At 42.9% G+C, this 16,501-nt stretch overlaps 1 protein-coding gene and 1 long non-coding RNA gene across 2 annotated transcripts; one reads left to right on the forward strand and one right to left on the reverse strand.

Moving 5' to 3' along the window:
• Positions 1-187: 187 nt before the first annotated feature.
• On the reverse strand, positions 188-16,282 carry LOC105184909 (nuclear receptor subfamily 2 group E member 1). Its single transcript, XM_025302743.1, has 9 exons — positions 15,679-16,282; positions 13,878-13,958; positions 13,361-13,522; positions 3,112-3,283; positions 2,284-2,488; positions 1,624-1,749; positions 1,294-1,536; positions 808-889; positions 188-465 (listed from the first exon to the last, which is right to left on the reverse strand). The coding sequence occupies exons 1-9, from the start codon at positions 15,686-15,688 to the stop codon at positions 212-214; spliced, it is 1,335 nt and encodes a 444-aa protein (XP_025158528.1). The 5' UTR covers positions 15,689-16,282; the 3' UTR covers positions 188-211.
• On the forward strand, positions 1,603-14,478 carry LOC109503998 (uncharacterized). The gene is made up of 7 exons (XR_002162832.2): positions 1,603-1,765; positions 2,237-2,454; positions 3,126-3,297; positions 6,656-6,922; positions 8,886-9,124; positions 12,479-12,672; positions 14,173-14,478. It is a non-coding gene; the product is annotated as an uncharacterized LOC109503998 (long non-coding RNA).
• Positions 16,283-16,501: the final 219 nt, after the last annotated feature.

Below are 16,501 nucleotides of genomic sequence, written 5' to 3' on the forward strand. Positions count from 1 at the left end.
AATTAAACGACATCTTTCATTTTAGGTGTTAATGTTATACATAATTGCAAGGGTGAATTGGCGAACAGGAAATTTACAGTCTCTCGCTAAAGATTACGGAGACATTTTGTATTCTTTTTCCGTTCTGCGCTGCTGACTACACGTGAAAGAACCGGAGGAGTCAGATGAAGCTGGTTCTGATGATATTCGCGAGGTGAGATGCAAATGCGCCTTAGTTGATGTATTTTTCCATCTGGTACATATCGACTAGCAATCGCGAAATCGGTATTTCCCCGATGGTTTCATGAAAAAACAGACGCTCAACGGTCTTGGAGGAGACACACCTGAGGTATCCAACCAGTATCATTAGCCTCCCAATTCTGCCCGGTTGCTGCGGATACCGTGATCTCGTGTAATCCACCAGGATACGTTGCGCCTGATCTTGCAGTATTTCAATGGGCTGAACCGCATGCAGCCCCACTGTCTCTACGGTTTAATAAAAAAAGAAACGTATTTGACGTATTATATGCGATTAGTATTTTAAAGTATTTCAAACGTTGATTAGCATTTTATCTCTTCATACTAGCACGACAGGATCGATCAGGATAATTACGATTTACGAACAAATGCGACATTTCAGTAACAACATAAATTATTATTCAAAATAATAAAATGTTTTAAATAAATGAAAAAATAAATAAGTGGAACGAATAATTGATAGGGAATAATACACAAATAATTTATTATCATTATTATTAATTGTGTCTCACTGTTTCGATGTTACAATTAACCAGATCGAGCTTGTATTTAAAAATATGTCGTATTTACCTGGCGTAAACAAAGCCACTGCCTTCATGCAGCCGCATTCGCCGAAATCGGGGGACAGTTGCCTGAATCGGCATATTATTGCCTAAAATGTGAGAGAATATCCTGCTGTAATAAGCTTCTTTCACGCTTTTTAAAAGAGTTTCTGCGAAATTCGATAAAAAAGTGTTAAAAAGAACGACCGAGAAAAACGCAGCAGAATAAAACGTAAGCAGAATAAAAGCAAAAGTTTCCAAAGAAACAAAATCACCGTGTTCGTGCATCTATGCTCTATATTCTATAACATCTGAAGAGATAGTATGCTACATGTATACATTATAGTCTAGAAATTTTCAAGCGAAAGTTAATGCAATCTGACGAGACGAAAAATTGAAAGCAACGACATATCAAGTATCATCCATTTTGTAGCGCGTCAGGGTAAAGCCGAGAACGGAAGAAAATCCGCGAAGACTGCAAATCACTGCGAACAGAAATTAACGACTGATGAACCTGAATAAGAACGAGTTCCTGATTCGTCGGATTATCGTCCGCGGGAAGCCTGCTGCGCACTTGTTCGTCTTCGAGAAGCGCGGTGATGTCCCAAGAGATAGACCATTGTGCTAAATGCAAGAGAAACAGTTGCGTCCAGGATCGTTCCAGCAGCAGCAACTGATCATCTTTTGATATCGTTTGGAAGGGTGGTAAACATCGCACCCATCTAACAGCCATGAATAACAGCCGAGCCGTTGTTTCCTACATTATTATCAATATTCACCGATACATATAAATAAGTGAAGTATCGCGAAAAGAACACCGTCGCATTGGAACGTTGAAAACTACCTGCAGCATCTCCCAGGTCGGACTAAGACTCTGTACCGTGCCCGTCGGACTGTGACTCGTTTCCGTTTCCATCTGCTCTATCGGATACTCTGTCGTGGGTTGCAGTCGTGCGTTCCAAACCAACTCCTTATAGTAAAACGAGGTAAAAATTTGTATAACAAGTGTATAGTTGAATTCTCGTAAAGAATCGAAGCATAAAGTCAATGGTTGTGCTGATGATTTGATCCATGGATTTATTCTTTCTACTTGTGCTCGTATAAAATAACAAGATCGTATCTTGCTAATAATGTACAATAAATATAATGTTCCATCAATCTTTGATTTTTTATATTTATACGATTTATACGATACATTTATACAATTATAGAGTAAATTGAGATCACATTTACCGACAATCCTAAGATTTTAACATTCTTTGCATCAAATTCAATCTTTTAATTCGAACTCATGCGCAAAGTTAATAGCTTCTGAATATTAAAATCTTAGTGGGTAGCTATAAGATATCATTTACATCTTGCGGAAGGTACGCTATCATCTTATAATACGCTGCGTGTAATTCGTCGACCGCAGTGAGAACTTGAGCTGAGCTCGATTGTCTTTATTAACTTTGCAGGAGAACGAGAGAATACGAGGGCGCGCGAATTAAGCTGAATTACTTACCTGACATTCCTCGGCGGACATTAATATCTGCAGGAGAGAAGGTTGCGACGCCAAGGAGACAGTCGTGGCCGCCTGATAGAGAGTCGTGGTCGTGCGAGGGTGCGGTAAGACCAGCGGTACGGGGGATGGTGATTCCTCCGGCGGTTTCTGTACCAGCGCCATCGGTCGTGGGTAAGGCGTGAATCTTTGGTCGCACCTTAACCTTCTACAGTAATAACCCTTAACTACTTAACAAAGAGTCTAAATCGCTTTACATAATTTTATCGTCGTCTGTGGCTACATATGTGCGATGTATACCCCATCATTATCGATTCATCTTCAAGCTGTATTCTTTAGATGATTTTAAATGCAATTGCTATTTAACGATTCCATCAAGTTCCTCTTAACAAAAACGCTATGAAAATTTCGCGGATGTTGTAATTATTTCACACGAATCACTAATATGATTAATACGATAGTGACGAGGCACTCTACATATTCTAATATGTATATACGCTGCTCTTAAAATATTGAAGAAAATTATCCTCGTATATGCAAATTAGAATAATTCTGTAATCATAAGAATAAGTATTCTTCTAGATATATTAGGATAACTGAAAGTAAGAATTTTTCAAGATCTAGTTTTTGATATTTCCTAGCCAATTGCAATATGATACAAAAGTTCATTCTCTTCGTGTTCCAATCATCTTTCTTCCAAACCGGAGAACAACCTGATCGGTTAGTTTTAGTAATATCTCGTTATGCATCGTAAACTCATGTTACGTAGCTTGGAATGTATACTTAATAAGACAAGTCTTTTTATAAATCAATTAAGCAAACGTTACACACCTGTGTGGTGATAGGACGTACGGAGGAGCGAGTGCTGGTCTTAATCGATCATTGTGCACCGGACCTCCAGAATGAGGGGACAATTGTGTGACAATCGACGATTGTTGCTGATGTTGCTTCTCCGAGATAATCGAATGGGGCTTCGGTTTCCTCGGTCCGCGTTCATGTTGTACTGCTAAACATCAGGTATGACGTATTTATATTACTTTTGACGTCCGACACCTCGCTCCGCGATTACATAAGCGAGAGAAGCTTTCCGCTCGAGCTTTATTAAAAGCTTATATGATGCCAGTAATTAATCCGTGGAAATTAATGAAGGTTTCGAGAGGTACATTGTGTTAGAGAAGTATTTCACGATCGTATCGATTATTAAAACAAAAAGATTATACAAATAACGTTGTTTAAAGACCAGTCATGTAAATAAGTGTCCACGCAGAACCCTCCTCGCAGCATAACGAGAAATATCCCTACGCACCGACACCCTCGCCCCTCGGCTTCCAGCGTGATCGAAAGTCCGTCTCTAGGACCGCCTATCAATAATATCGGCGATGGACTTAACGGTGGGAGCGAAAAAGTGGGCGCAGGTTGCGCGGAATTGAATTCGAGGTATAACGCGCGTTGTAGGTCGTTCGAGATGTACGAGAGCTGTATATCCCGCGAGCCGCGTGGATGGGGTGGAGGGAACAAGAGGTCGACCAGAAGGAGAGGGGGTTGAATCGCGGATGAAAGAGGGTGGTGTAGATCGGATGTGGTGGCTGGCCGGGCGTCAGCTTCCACAGAGCTCGATCTTTCGAGCGTGGCTGCAAACCCAGAGAGTGAGAGAAAGAGAGAAGGGCAGAGGGAGAAGCAGAGGACGGAAAGAGAGAGGCAGAGGACACCGGGAGGGCATGGGGAAGAGCGTCGAAGGGGTGGAAGACAGAGCGAGATGGCGAAGCGGGAGCTGCAACTGGGTGGCAAGCACATCATCATTAATGAGGCTGAGCGGATAGCAGCCGCGGATTCCCACGTTCGCACTGGCGTCGCAATATCTCCCCTTTATCACGCACCGCCCCGTCGAGAGGTACTTCGCCACTGGCGCAACGAGTATTTCTTTTCGCATTGGCACGTCGTTGTCGTTGTCGTTGTCGTTGTCGTCATCGTCGTCGTCGTCGTCGTCGCCGTCCTCGTCCACGTTGTCATCGTCGTCGTCGTCGTTTTATATAAATCCAAGAAATCGTTCTCTCGACTAACGATATGCTGGAATAAACTCCTACACGTTGACCGCCCGCGTAAATTTCACTATTGTGAATTACGATAGATTATACTTTTGATTGAATTCATTTATTGGCAAGATGATTTTCGTCGTCCAAATTGTTCCGTTATACCGTTATATCTTGTCAGTATTCTATATCCTATTGTTTTTCACTTTTGTGTATCTTGCTCCATGATTATTTTTACTTTGCTCTGAGAGCAAATTGTAAGAGCAATCGTATATGAAAGATTCGTAATATTTTTATATTTCAGAAATGGCAAAAATAGTCACTAATTTGACGTCAACAAATTTGACGTGTTTAGAATAAAAGAAATTTCATCGTGTTATTGCGAAACATCGTTAATAGACAATTTTCAGATCAATACATGCAATCGGTTTTTAAAACGAGACAGCAGTTTTATACGCGCAAACACGCTTGTAGGTAGTAAAAAAGAAATGAGAAATCCGCCTCGGGGTTGTTTGCTTTATCGACCAAATTGCTCGTGCACATCGTAACAGGTACAAATATTATTATTTTTCAGGAGTAATTGTTCTCCCAACGATGAACTCCCTTAGCGGAAAAACGCAGCTGGTAAAGATTTGTTTGCTTTGTAAACAATGATCTTTACGTACGTACGGTATTGCTTTTCGGCGCGCAAAAAACCTTCGAAACCGGTGCCGTCTTCGCGATAATTTCGTTAACCTTCGACCTATACGAACGTAGCTTTGACATGACGCCATGAAGGGACAATTTTACCGTCGGAAAAATTCAACTCACCATTTGGAAGAAATATGAATTAGACATTAAAAATGATAACATTTTCGCGCAGTTGATAGAATATGAACTACAGGGTCGTATTTTTTTACGGAGTCCTTTTTTCTTTTGAAATAACTCCAAATTTATATCGTCATCACCGAGATTCTTGACGACAGTCTCTGTTGAGCAAATGTTAGGTAGAAAAATGCATTTCACAGCATATGTGCACATCGGTATCGTTCCCCTTACTATATATCCAACATATTTTTGCATATTTGTGTATTCGTAAATATTCGCGCAACGCTTGTTCGTTGAATGGTGCAAATTTTAAATGTTATATCGGCTTTCATCGGAACCCCTCACGAATCAAAGACACGAAAGAAACGATCTGTTTTTCGCAGCCACGGCCATTAAGCTCGCCTTTTTTATACAAAAGCTCCTCGCTTTGCGCGACGTCTCGCTCGATCGAGGAGGAACACTGTCGCTCTCTGTACGCATCGTTGCTCAAATACAGAGCTTTATAGCTGAGCAGCTTATAGCTCGGCGAGGCGGAAACGGATATACGTCAAGGGAAAGCTCCCGGCATAGAGAAACGAACGATATCGAACAAATTGATCTTTTAGCGAGGAACCGATGAATATTAAGTTGCAATTTAACCCGAGCCCCACCGGTCGTCGCTGTTGCATCCATATCTATTTTTCCTCGATTCTATCCAGAGATAATTCGCCATGGAAAATAAGATCTTTCGGTATTGCATAATACTTCGTAATAACATTATGCAACTTATGATCAAGAGTAAATTAGATTTATTAGTTTAAGTTTGTGCGAATTCGGTTCAACTCTTAATTCTTTCAGCTTTTAACCCCGATGTTTCTTCATTTATTTTCAGAAAGAAGTAGGTTAAACCGGCAACAATGGTCCCTTGAATTTTCTCGTGTGTCAGTGGCTTAAGACGAGCGATTTTCGAGTACGTGCGTGCCCGGACGGCGAATGGACGCTGCGGGGATTAGAATCGCATGCGCTGGAATGGACCGCGCCCTGTTCCCTTTTCATCTCTCGTGATTCCTCTCTTTCTTTCTCCCTTTCCCTGCCACCCTCTCACCTCTCGCTTGTGATCGCGCGCGTACACACGTACATATACCTATACCAATCTTATCGCACACCTATAAACACACGCCATCGTAATGCTCGGCCGGCACGTGTGGTCCACAATGCGAGTTCCCACAGTGGAGAGGCGTAGGCGTAGATCTTCCCGACACGTTTCCGACACACGCACACGATCACACCTACCCACTCACACGACACACACGTGTATATACATATACACACATGTGCATGTTCATTGACGGGTGTACGAACGCGAGCGAATGTGGTGCAACGCACGGGGGAGGAAGTTCCCGTTTTAACGTTGTACTACATGCTCACGTTGTGTGTGATGTGTGTATGTTCGTGTGCGTATGTATGTTGGGGCACACATAGTGCTCACACGGGCCACGGATCACGAGGCTCACACTCTCTATCCTGCTAAACGGTAAACCGATCTGTGAACATTTCAGCAGTCAGCGATCTCGAAGGCTAATCCCCGAGCGAGTGGGGTTGATACACATGGACGAGACACACTACCACTATCGTTGCTATCACCATCACCGCCAACGCTATCACCGACACGTCGGCGATCGTCAACGTCATCGCCGTCGAAGGAGAATGGGGCGATTCGCGAATCGCTTGTCGAATACGTGTGTAGGATACTGCGATACATGTGTTAACACTTCAGGGAGATTTTCGTGTTGATTTGAGAGATGCGCATCAAGGGGTAGGCCAAGGTAAACCCTTATATTGATGGCTATTTTAATTGAATTTAAGATTTTCATTACTATTTAGATTTGTTTAAATATCATCAGTGTGATATCATAAAACGTTTTCGTATGATGCTTTTACTAAAGGAAATTTGAAGTAATTATTCCGAGGTAATGTATCCGTTGGATTTTAATTTTGATTAGGGTAATTTTCTCGCAAGACCGAATTAAGTTTCAAAAGAATTCGAAATTTTCAGATTCAAATTAAGAACAGATTGCGACAGATAGCGACTACATCTAAGCGACTCTCGTCCAGGAAAAATTCAACTGCAAATTGCAGAAAAATTCTCAAGAAAAAAAAAGAGCGCTGTATACACCAACTGCGTACACAGACCGTACAGATAGGGTCTGTCTGTTTCCACTCGCGCCTCCTATCGTTCGGAAAATCGTATGCATGCCGTCACACGTGTATTCGCATACGTTACAGACGATCCGTATGCGATACGCATGTAACATCACCCGGTTGTCCAGTTATCGCTTTCCCTCGACTAATCTCGTAAATCAAAATTCCGTGAAACAAGATCAGCCTCTATCGCATATAAAATACATATGCATAAAGCTGAGACGAGTAATCGTACCGCGCGTTAAAACATGGCATTGAATTAATTCATCGATTTACCCGAATATACTTGTACGTCGCATTTCTTTTGTTAGATTCGCGAGTAAAACGCCAAGAAAAAGACAAAGTTTAAAATTTTATCGAATTCTAGTGAAATAGACATTGAGAACATTAAGAGCTCACTGCAAGAACACTTGTCAGCGATGTGTAATTGTGCAATCAAACGTACTTTTCTGCTGAAAATATATGAAACATTCTACATACTCGGCAAAAAAAATCAAGAGCAATCCTATTTCAAATCCGTTCATCACGCACGACTTGAGATTCTGATAAAAAGCAAGTGAACGTGTAAGTGTATTTTCGCGGGAGCATCAAAGAGCATTATGGCTGGAAAAAGAAATCAAACGACGCGAGTGCAAATCTGACATTTCGTGCGATCGCGCTTTTCCGCAAGAATACCTGGTCGAGGAAATGGTGGAACAAGTGTCTTCGTTTCGCGCGCACAGGGACATGAACGACAACGGGCCCGTAACGCGCAACACGGCCGAGAGAGAGCCACGGGTGATAACCCGCGGATGTAATTCTCGCATTTATGCGAGCCGGAGACGACGGCCGGGGCGCCGGGTCGTTGCAGCTCCTCCGGGCGCGTTGGTATGATGACAGGTGACGATCAAAGCCCGGCTTAGCGCAACGACCCGTTTCGTCCGCACACATCGCGCTCGTATCGCGCGAGGGAGAACGCGCCCGCGTCTCCTCTCTGTTTCTCTCTCCTTCTTTCACTCTATCATCCGTTCCCTCTCGTTCTCTCTCACATACATCGGGCATCATAAATATCTCTTTCCGTTACTAAATGGCCCCTTCTTTCTGATAAGACGCATCGTACTCGCATATGTTTTAATCGGGCCGTTTGAGAAACTTGATTTCCATTGAATAAAAGAATATTTATTATATATCTGTATATTTTTTCTATGGAAATATTTGACAAATGTTAATTATTTATCTATTAACTTTTTTCTTTTTTATCTATTGATCTACTAATTTACGCACGATTCACGATAAAAAAAGTTGCAGCGGAGGAACTTGCGAGGAATGAAAAAAAAAATGGAAAGAAACGATAAGGCATAACTCAACGCTTGCATTTCCTTTTTTGTAAATATTCTAATTGCAGCGTTATTCATCGCGAATTTTGTGCTGTATATCAAATATGACAAATGCCGAGAGTGGTAGCTTATCGTTCAGCGTTTTGTGTTTCTTTACCGCGTGCAGTCGTTGTTTCGACAATCACCTGAGCGCGATACGTCTTATAGGTATGTGTCATTCGATGATGGGAAGGCATTTATGACAGCCACTATACCCCTCGTTCTGTTCCAGGTCCGCTTTACCGTTTACCGTTTATGTGGATGGATTGATGCTGCCCGTCGCGTGTACGGCACGCCTCGCTTCGTTGCGTTACCAGCCGTCCACTCTCACGCGACTCCCCCTGTATGCTGTCACTACCCTCAACCTCCATCCAGGGCCGAACGAGTACATCGCGGGGTCCCGAATAGCGAATATTTTCTTGGAGGACCCGACAGAAATACATCTAGGTGATACATGATAATTTAGACGCGGTAAGACTAACATTTTCGATCCCTCCAGCCAAAGTTATCTAACAGACTCCTGTATGAAAATGTACTCCTGTATGAATTTCTTCTTGGAGTAATTGTTTTTATGGTTGCATTCTCGTATAAAAATATACAACATACAATCTCTCGAGAGCTTGAATAATATGTGAAGATAATTTTACATGATCAACAAGAAGCCTTGCCTCTTTTTGCCATTGCGTTGAAATGACTCAATCGTCTTTAATATTGGGTCGTGATCATATTATATGATTGGACGTTGAACTTCATACTTTGCAAGCGGAAAGTCTTCGAGTAATTCTGATCTATAACTGCCGAAAGGGGCAAATGTAGGGTGCGAGTGTCTCGATTTAATTCCGGTTCAAAGTACTTGATACTTTCAGAAAGGGTGCTTCCGAATTATGAGCAGAAACAAAGAGATTTAAAGTTTGAAGTAGCGACCCGCGATCGATTGAGCATGAAACGAGGCGAAGTTTGCGTATTGAAGAGTGTTGGTGAATCCGAATGTGTGTACATTAGAAATGATGTTGACCGTACGGTCCGGGAAAAGTCGTGGAACGTAGAGCTTTCATTGACAAGTCGTCATCTTCCGGTCGCGCTCCTCGTTTAATTTTTTAACGAGATATTTGATCGAAGGGGCATCGACCACGGTTCTATCTTTGTTGTCAGTTACAGTCTGCGAACAAGTTTGCGATATAATTGAAATAAAATCATATTGAAAAACTTGAACAGCTCGACAAGTCAAAAATTAACGAAAGAGCAACGAAAAATAAATATCTTCAAGATAGAACTTCTTAGAAGTTAAATTAGGGAAAAAGTGATTTAAATACTTCTCTTAACACGTCCGCTACTGCTACTTTAAATTAAAAGTCGCTCTCAATAGCCCATACTATATTTTTGATAACTATATAATACTTAATATAATGCACATTTACACATATAAAATGCACATGTAAAATGTATTGATAGGTAAATTGAGTGTTTTACGTTGTATATTACATATATGACGCTAATAGCAAATTTGTTATTTTCTCTGTTTAGCACAAGATATCCCTTAGCGCAATTCTACGATATTAAGAATATACAATCCTAAGTTTCGCATTTCTTAAACGTAATAATCATAAAAATAAAAAGCAAAGGAATTGAAATCGCTCGTATTCGATGATTTCGATGGTACCGCGAGCACATGTGATTAAGCTCTTAAACGCGGAGTATCAACGTTAAAAACGCATACACGAGCCTGGGTCGCGCATGGTTCACTTCCTCTTGCTACTTGCCGGTCGCTAAGAATTACAAATCCGTCGTGGTAAGCCGCTCAGTAATCTTCCCGACGTCGTTTAACGCCATATTTCGTAATGCGCGTATATATACGTGAAATCGCACGGGACGGCATTCTGCCGGCGCGGTGCGCTAGCGTAGGCGGATAATATCGGCGGTGGCGGTGGCGGTGACGGCTGCGAATTTTCGTGGAAAGAGGAAAGCGCGCGTCGATTATACGGGAGTATGAGAGCGCCGGAGGTTTCGGGGTTGTCAGCGAGCGGATGATTGCGCGCCTGCGGCGTCACGGCATTTCGCGATGCGCCGAGTACCACGTACATAATACATAGCGCGTACCCGGAATGGTCACCTACATCTTATGGACTTTTCACAACGTTTTTCGCGACTCAATCTGCCCGCGACATTGGTGAAACGCGAGTAGCCGACGATGTTTAGTCTTGTTAAAATCTAATAATCTTAATTTCTAACGTGTACTCTCTCATTGTACGAAGCAATTCGCCGAATCTGTTGCACGAACGCGATATCTTGCAAATTGTAATTAGCAGTAATATACCGCGAGCTGGAAAAGTTAGTAAGACGATCTCGAGTTTGATCAGCCGCAGTCTGATTACTGTCATTATCTACCTGGATAAGATACAGAAAATCGAAACACTTTGCGACAAGTTTTATCGATTTATTACGAGTATGACATATAAGTACAGTCATTGAGACATTAATACATTGCTCAATTTGACAAATACGATCAGTGTGTTTAACGTTTCGATTATTATCATACTATCATACCATGACCGTCGTAAATCTAACGCAGGAAAACCGTCTGTAAAAGTTACCGCGGGAACAAAGGGCGCCTCGGCCATTCCAACATCGACTATACGTAGGCAATTAATCACAGCGTCTAATTAACTCTACCAACAAAGTACGAGCAATTTCCAGAGACGGAGCAACGACAGCAATAGCGGCGGCGGTGGTGGCGATGACGGCGATGAGGGAGAGACAGAGAGAGAGAAAGAGAGAGAGAGAGAGAGAGAGAGAGAGAGAGAGAGAGAGAGAGAGAGAGAGAGAGAGAGAGAGAGAGAGAGAGAGAGAGAGAGAGAGAGAGAGAGAGAGGAAAAGACGGAAAGAGCGCGCAATATAGGAGTGTTAACGTGCGCGAGGGAGTATGTTCGCGAAGGTGGCGGCAAAGAAGCGGGGTAGCGAGGTGGCCCGTTTTACCCCGTGTGGAACCTCCTTAACGTTAGGAAGCTCTGCCACTAATTGAATCTCCTCTCTTACTCGCGTCTGGAGCCTCGACAACCGCTGGGAACCGGAGCACCCGTCCTGCATTAAACACCCCCGACACCCTGGGCACCCTCATCCCTGCCAAGCGGTCTCGTATCGCCCCCTTCCACTTTCCCCGCCACCCAGACCACCCTCACCGCCGAGTCTCTCCATCCACCTTTTCTCTTTCCACCTCGGCTCTACCTCTCTCTCAACCTTCGCAGGATCCAGCCCCCGCTAAGCGTCCCAGAAAACGAGTCTCCGTCGCTGTTATATCGCCGTCGATGGCGAGGAACATCGACCCGTGTACACCTCGCCCATCCCGTATAAGTCTTGTGCGGAAGATCAGGCTCGCTTTATTTCCAAATATCCCTTTTAAAAAGGAAAAGAACAGAATATGATGCGGCAGCATGTTACGGGAAAGAGCGCGCATAGAAAATTAGTAGTCTCGGTTTTCCTTGTCGGTCTCGCTACGATCGAAGAATTTCGAAATCGAGGATTAAATTAGTTTTTTGCCAAAAAACTGACAGTTATCGTTCGTTGCAGTAGGGATTGATCGCGAAGAAATAACATGCGCCTGTCATCCGTCTGTTTAAATTTTTTACAATTTCTGACGTGTCATGAAATCGGGAAGAAATAGATTAAGAGATTTGCAGTACAGTGAAAACAAGATTTATCCGAAATATGCTCGCTATAAAATTTGTGAATAGTTTCATTAAGACCAAGCTTTCAAATCAATTCAGATTGATTTGAAGTTTTACATTGAGGCTACTTTATGCTCGATTAAATTGTAAGTTAATACCACAGATAAAAAGACGCTCGCCGGAGAAAGATGGTTGTTGCACGTCCTACGAAATGTGGCCTGGTTGATCAAATGAGACATCGGGGAAAACTGAAACGTTGCATGACGATGCGCGTTCATTGTGACACCATCGCGATTAATGGGTCTACTATGGAGCTCCCCCCTCCCCCCACGATATCATGCAATAGAGAGACATGAGGTAATATTCATCGCGAAATGGCAAATTAGAGACCATCCGAAGTATTTTAACCGGCTGTGACATCTCACTCTATCGAGTCGATTTCGTCACATCAACTTTTACACTGTGATAACGCATGAACTGCTTGGTCGTGGTCGCTTTGGCTTCGCTTCGTGCGCAGGCAGGTTTATTTAGGAGGGTTTGGTTGACCGATAGTTACAGTCGATTTCTTGGTGGGTTATTTGTGGCCTTTCGCGTGAAAACACGAGGAAACTGATGGAACGTTTCTCATAGTCACTCGTGGTTCACACAGACGATAAATATATTTTTTCTTCCTTGTACGCATCCTTTCTCTTTTATGCATTTCATATATTCAAAGATAGTTTATCGGAGAATGAAGTACCAGCGACTCTTGAAAGATTGTGCATATCGATATTTTGATTGTCTCGGAAAAATTATCGGAAGCATAAATGATATTGTCGAAAGGCGTATGAAATTAGAAAAAACGAATATGAACAGAAATGTTGAGAATCTTTCGAGTAACGCGTTTTACAATTGAACAACGAGGACATAATTAACTAGCTCGATTACATTTGCTTTTTGCGCAGGTGATTTCAAGAGATGGATTTTTCGTTTTTAATCGAATCATTAACATGGAAAAAACGGTACGAGATCGCGTATGTGAACATTAGGATATTTGAGCACTTACCGTCCTTGTTCATGTTAGCTTCAAAACACTTAGCGAGACGGCAAGCACGACATTGATTCCTATGGGTTTTGTCGATGGGACAGCGTCCTTTCTTGGCTCCTTGGGCTTTGCAGATATATTCTCGATTACTGTGTATACTTCGTTTGAAAAATCCCGAACAACCTGGTAACATGAAAAAAATTCGTATGCATACGTGCGATGTGATAATTCGACATCATCAAAATTTACTAAAGTTCAACAGCTCGTGGATATTCTACAATAATTTGAACTAACTAGATAAATTGGCAAGAGAAAAGAAATTGTTCAGCAAGAGATTGTTAAAATTGTTAAGAGTTTTCTCGAGTCGGAAATATTTTCTGCGACTAATTTTAACGTTTCAAAGCATTATTCACCCTTCAAAGTTTGTGTCTTCTCAATTAATTTGATATATAATTATTTCGTTAATGTAATACAGATAACTACGAGAAACAGTGAGAAGATTTACGTTTATTACTAGTTATTAATTAATAATCATTACCGTCGCAACTATAGATGCCGTAGTGTTTCCCAGAACTACGGTCACCGCATACATCACACAGTATATCGAGCAATCTGTCTCCTGAAAGAAACAAAAGAAGTATGTCATATTTGTTAACAATAGATGCAAAAAATATCAGTATTATTAGACATGAATTTTTTATCAGACATCGCAAGCAAATTGTTATCAGGCAAGAGAGGTCGACGTCTCAAGAGACTCTCGCGAAATCCTATTTAAGAAAACGGCCGGGCCGCAAGAAGATCTCCACTGCTAATCTGTTTCCCCCTTTTCGTAGGCACCCTAATCGTCCTAATGATCCGCGGCAAGAAAAACACGGCCATGCCTAAGCCAACCAAAGCCTTCCTTCCTCGGCCTGGGGTATCAACCGCCTTCGTCTCACACCCAACCAACCTAACCCGATCAACCCGGGTTACTTCAACCCCAACGGATTACTGTCTTCGTCGTGTACACCGTGAGGCCTTCTTCTTCTTCCCCCTCCTTCTCTTCTGTATTGCTTACGTCGTTTCGTATCGCATATCCGTCGCTGTCGCACATTTCTGAATTTCAATTCACATTTCATCCCCCAAGTACTCGATCTTAACGTCAATTGTTAAGATATTTTAATCGAACTTTAAGAGATCTGAAGTCTTTAAAGACTTTAACTGGTCCAGAATCACTCTATTTTTAACGAGTTTCTACAATACTTATTTTATCTGTTTGACAACGCTATTTACACAGTGGTAATTTTTAAGTAGACCGTATTGTGAGCTTTACACAAAAAATAAACATTTTTTTTATGTAAATTAAATTTCAAAGTTATCGATAATTGAGTGCAATTTAACTTTGTTTCAAGACCCGCACCTCCTAAAAATATCTAACAGATGTCTTAATTTTTGCAGGTATTCTTTGGACATTTCTTTAAACATCAAGTCTTTAACTTTGGAGAAAAGAGTGCGAAACGTAATTGAACAATAACCGCCCTCAATGCTCGAATCATGCGTCTAATGTATGCGACACAATGTAATTGCACAATGTATCGTAATTGTTTTAAACATTGTCGTTGATAATAGTAAAACTTGTATATATTTTCATTTATTAATTCGTCTCAATATAGTAAAGACGTTCGTAGCACATTTAATCATTAGTAACGTCTTCATAGAAGCATCTTCATAGAAACGTCTTCATTTCAATATTTCAAATACGATTCGCAGTTCCGACTTATCAATTAGTAGATAACAATGCAAAGCGTTCACGCACTATTAATCGTCCCTCGATTGCGTAATAAAATTTCTCAAATCTCAAAAATTAAGTTCACCGGTAAAATCCGCGAAAGGTCTTTTGATTTTCTTGTACCTTGAATATGGTGATTTATCTGCGAACGAGCGAACGTTTAGAAATATGCCAACACTATCAGTCGCCTTCCAAACGCGGTCCAAACACAATCCGTCAAATTCCGCGAGCCACGATTTAGCTGTCAACAAGTGGACAACCGAAACGCTCGAACACTGTGAATTATTTTGTGAACCAGAAGTCACCTATCAAATAGACAGACGTCCGAAACGCTTAAGGATCCTCGAGCACCTCTCGATTGCGGTACACATCTTGGATGCCAGGAGAATCGCGATTTATCACCAAGTCCCGAAGGAATAATGCGCGTCACTCTCACGTCGTACACCTCGCGTTACCGTTTGAGCCGGACGATACCAGCTAACCGATCACCAGCTAAGCTCTTTAGCGCGACCGACGACAGCGAGACAAATGGCGAAGCGAGGCGAGACGGCAAGAGTCTTGGTAGACTGACCTGTGCCCATCTCCTTCGCAGCTGATTAAAAGTCGAGCATCGCCAGACGGACAGCCGAGCTCGTGGTCCCGACGCGGCGCCGACGAGGTCGCGCGAAGTCCCGAAGCATTCTCCGTGACGGGGTGGCTTCGAGCCTCGACGTACCTACTCATCTCTCTCTCGTCGGGAAGGGCGTACTCGCGATCTCGTGTCCGTGTCCGCGTCTACGTGTGTATATATAGGAGTGTGTATGCACGAGTGTGTACATGTATATATGTATGCGCGTGTGTACGTGCCTCTGTTCGTCCGTGTATGCGCATATAGGGGTTGTTGCCCGACTGGCTGCCGGAGCAGCTATCTCTCCTGTCCGTAGCCACATCACGGAGAATCATGGGTCGTTCCCCGATACGGTCGACATGGTCCGGTGGCAGGTCCACGGGGGGATGGTACGGATCGAGGGGCAAGGGGGTGGGGAAAGAGGTAGCTAGGTAGGTAGGTAGGTAGGTGGATGGCTGGTTGGTTGCCGAGCGAACCAACACATCGACGCCAATCCCTAAACGACCACGAATCGGCGAGGAGGCTACGGCGATGGCGTATACCGGGGTTACGTCACGCGAATCCACGGCGTAACACCTCTTCTTCACCTCCACCACCGCCACCGCCGCCGTCGTTGGCACGTTGGCCTACACGTCGCACTCCAGCAGGGGAGAGGGAGAAGAGGAACACGACGCAGCGGGGGTGAAAACGGGTGAGATAGGGTGGGGAATTCCAGTGAGCTAGCGACTAGACGGCCCGGGGACTTGCTGGCTGAGTGGCTGACTCGACTATAGCGGGGTAGCGCTAG

Source organism: Harpegnathos saltator, unplaced genomic scaffold, assembly GCF_003227715.2.
Source record: "Harpegnathos saltator strain DR-91 unplaced genomic scaffold, Hsal_v8.6 scaffold51, whole genome shotgun sequence".
Lineage (NCBI taxonomy): Eukaryota > Metazoa > Arthropoda > Insecta > Hymenoptera > Formicidae > Harpegnathos > Harpegnathos saltator.

Bases quoted from the DNA above. Each gene is read 5' to 3' on its own strand.
- LOC105184909 (XM_025302743.1), bottom strand. The intron at 1,750-2,283 runs GTAAGTAATTCA...TTTTACTATAAG, and splicing joins TGTCCGCCGAGGAATGTCAG to GAGTTGGTTTGGAACGCACG. The intron at 466-807 runs GTAAATACGACA...ATTAAACCGTAG, and splicing joins AGTGGCTTTGTTTACGCCAG to AGACAGTGGGGCTGCATGCG.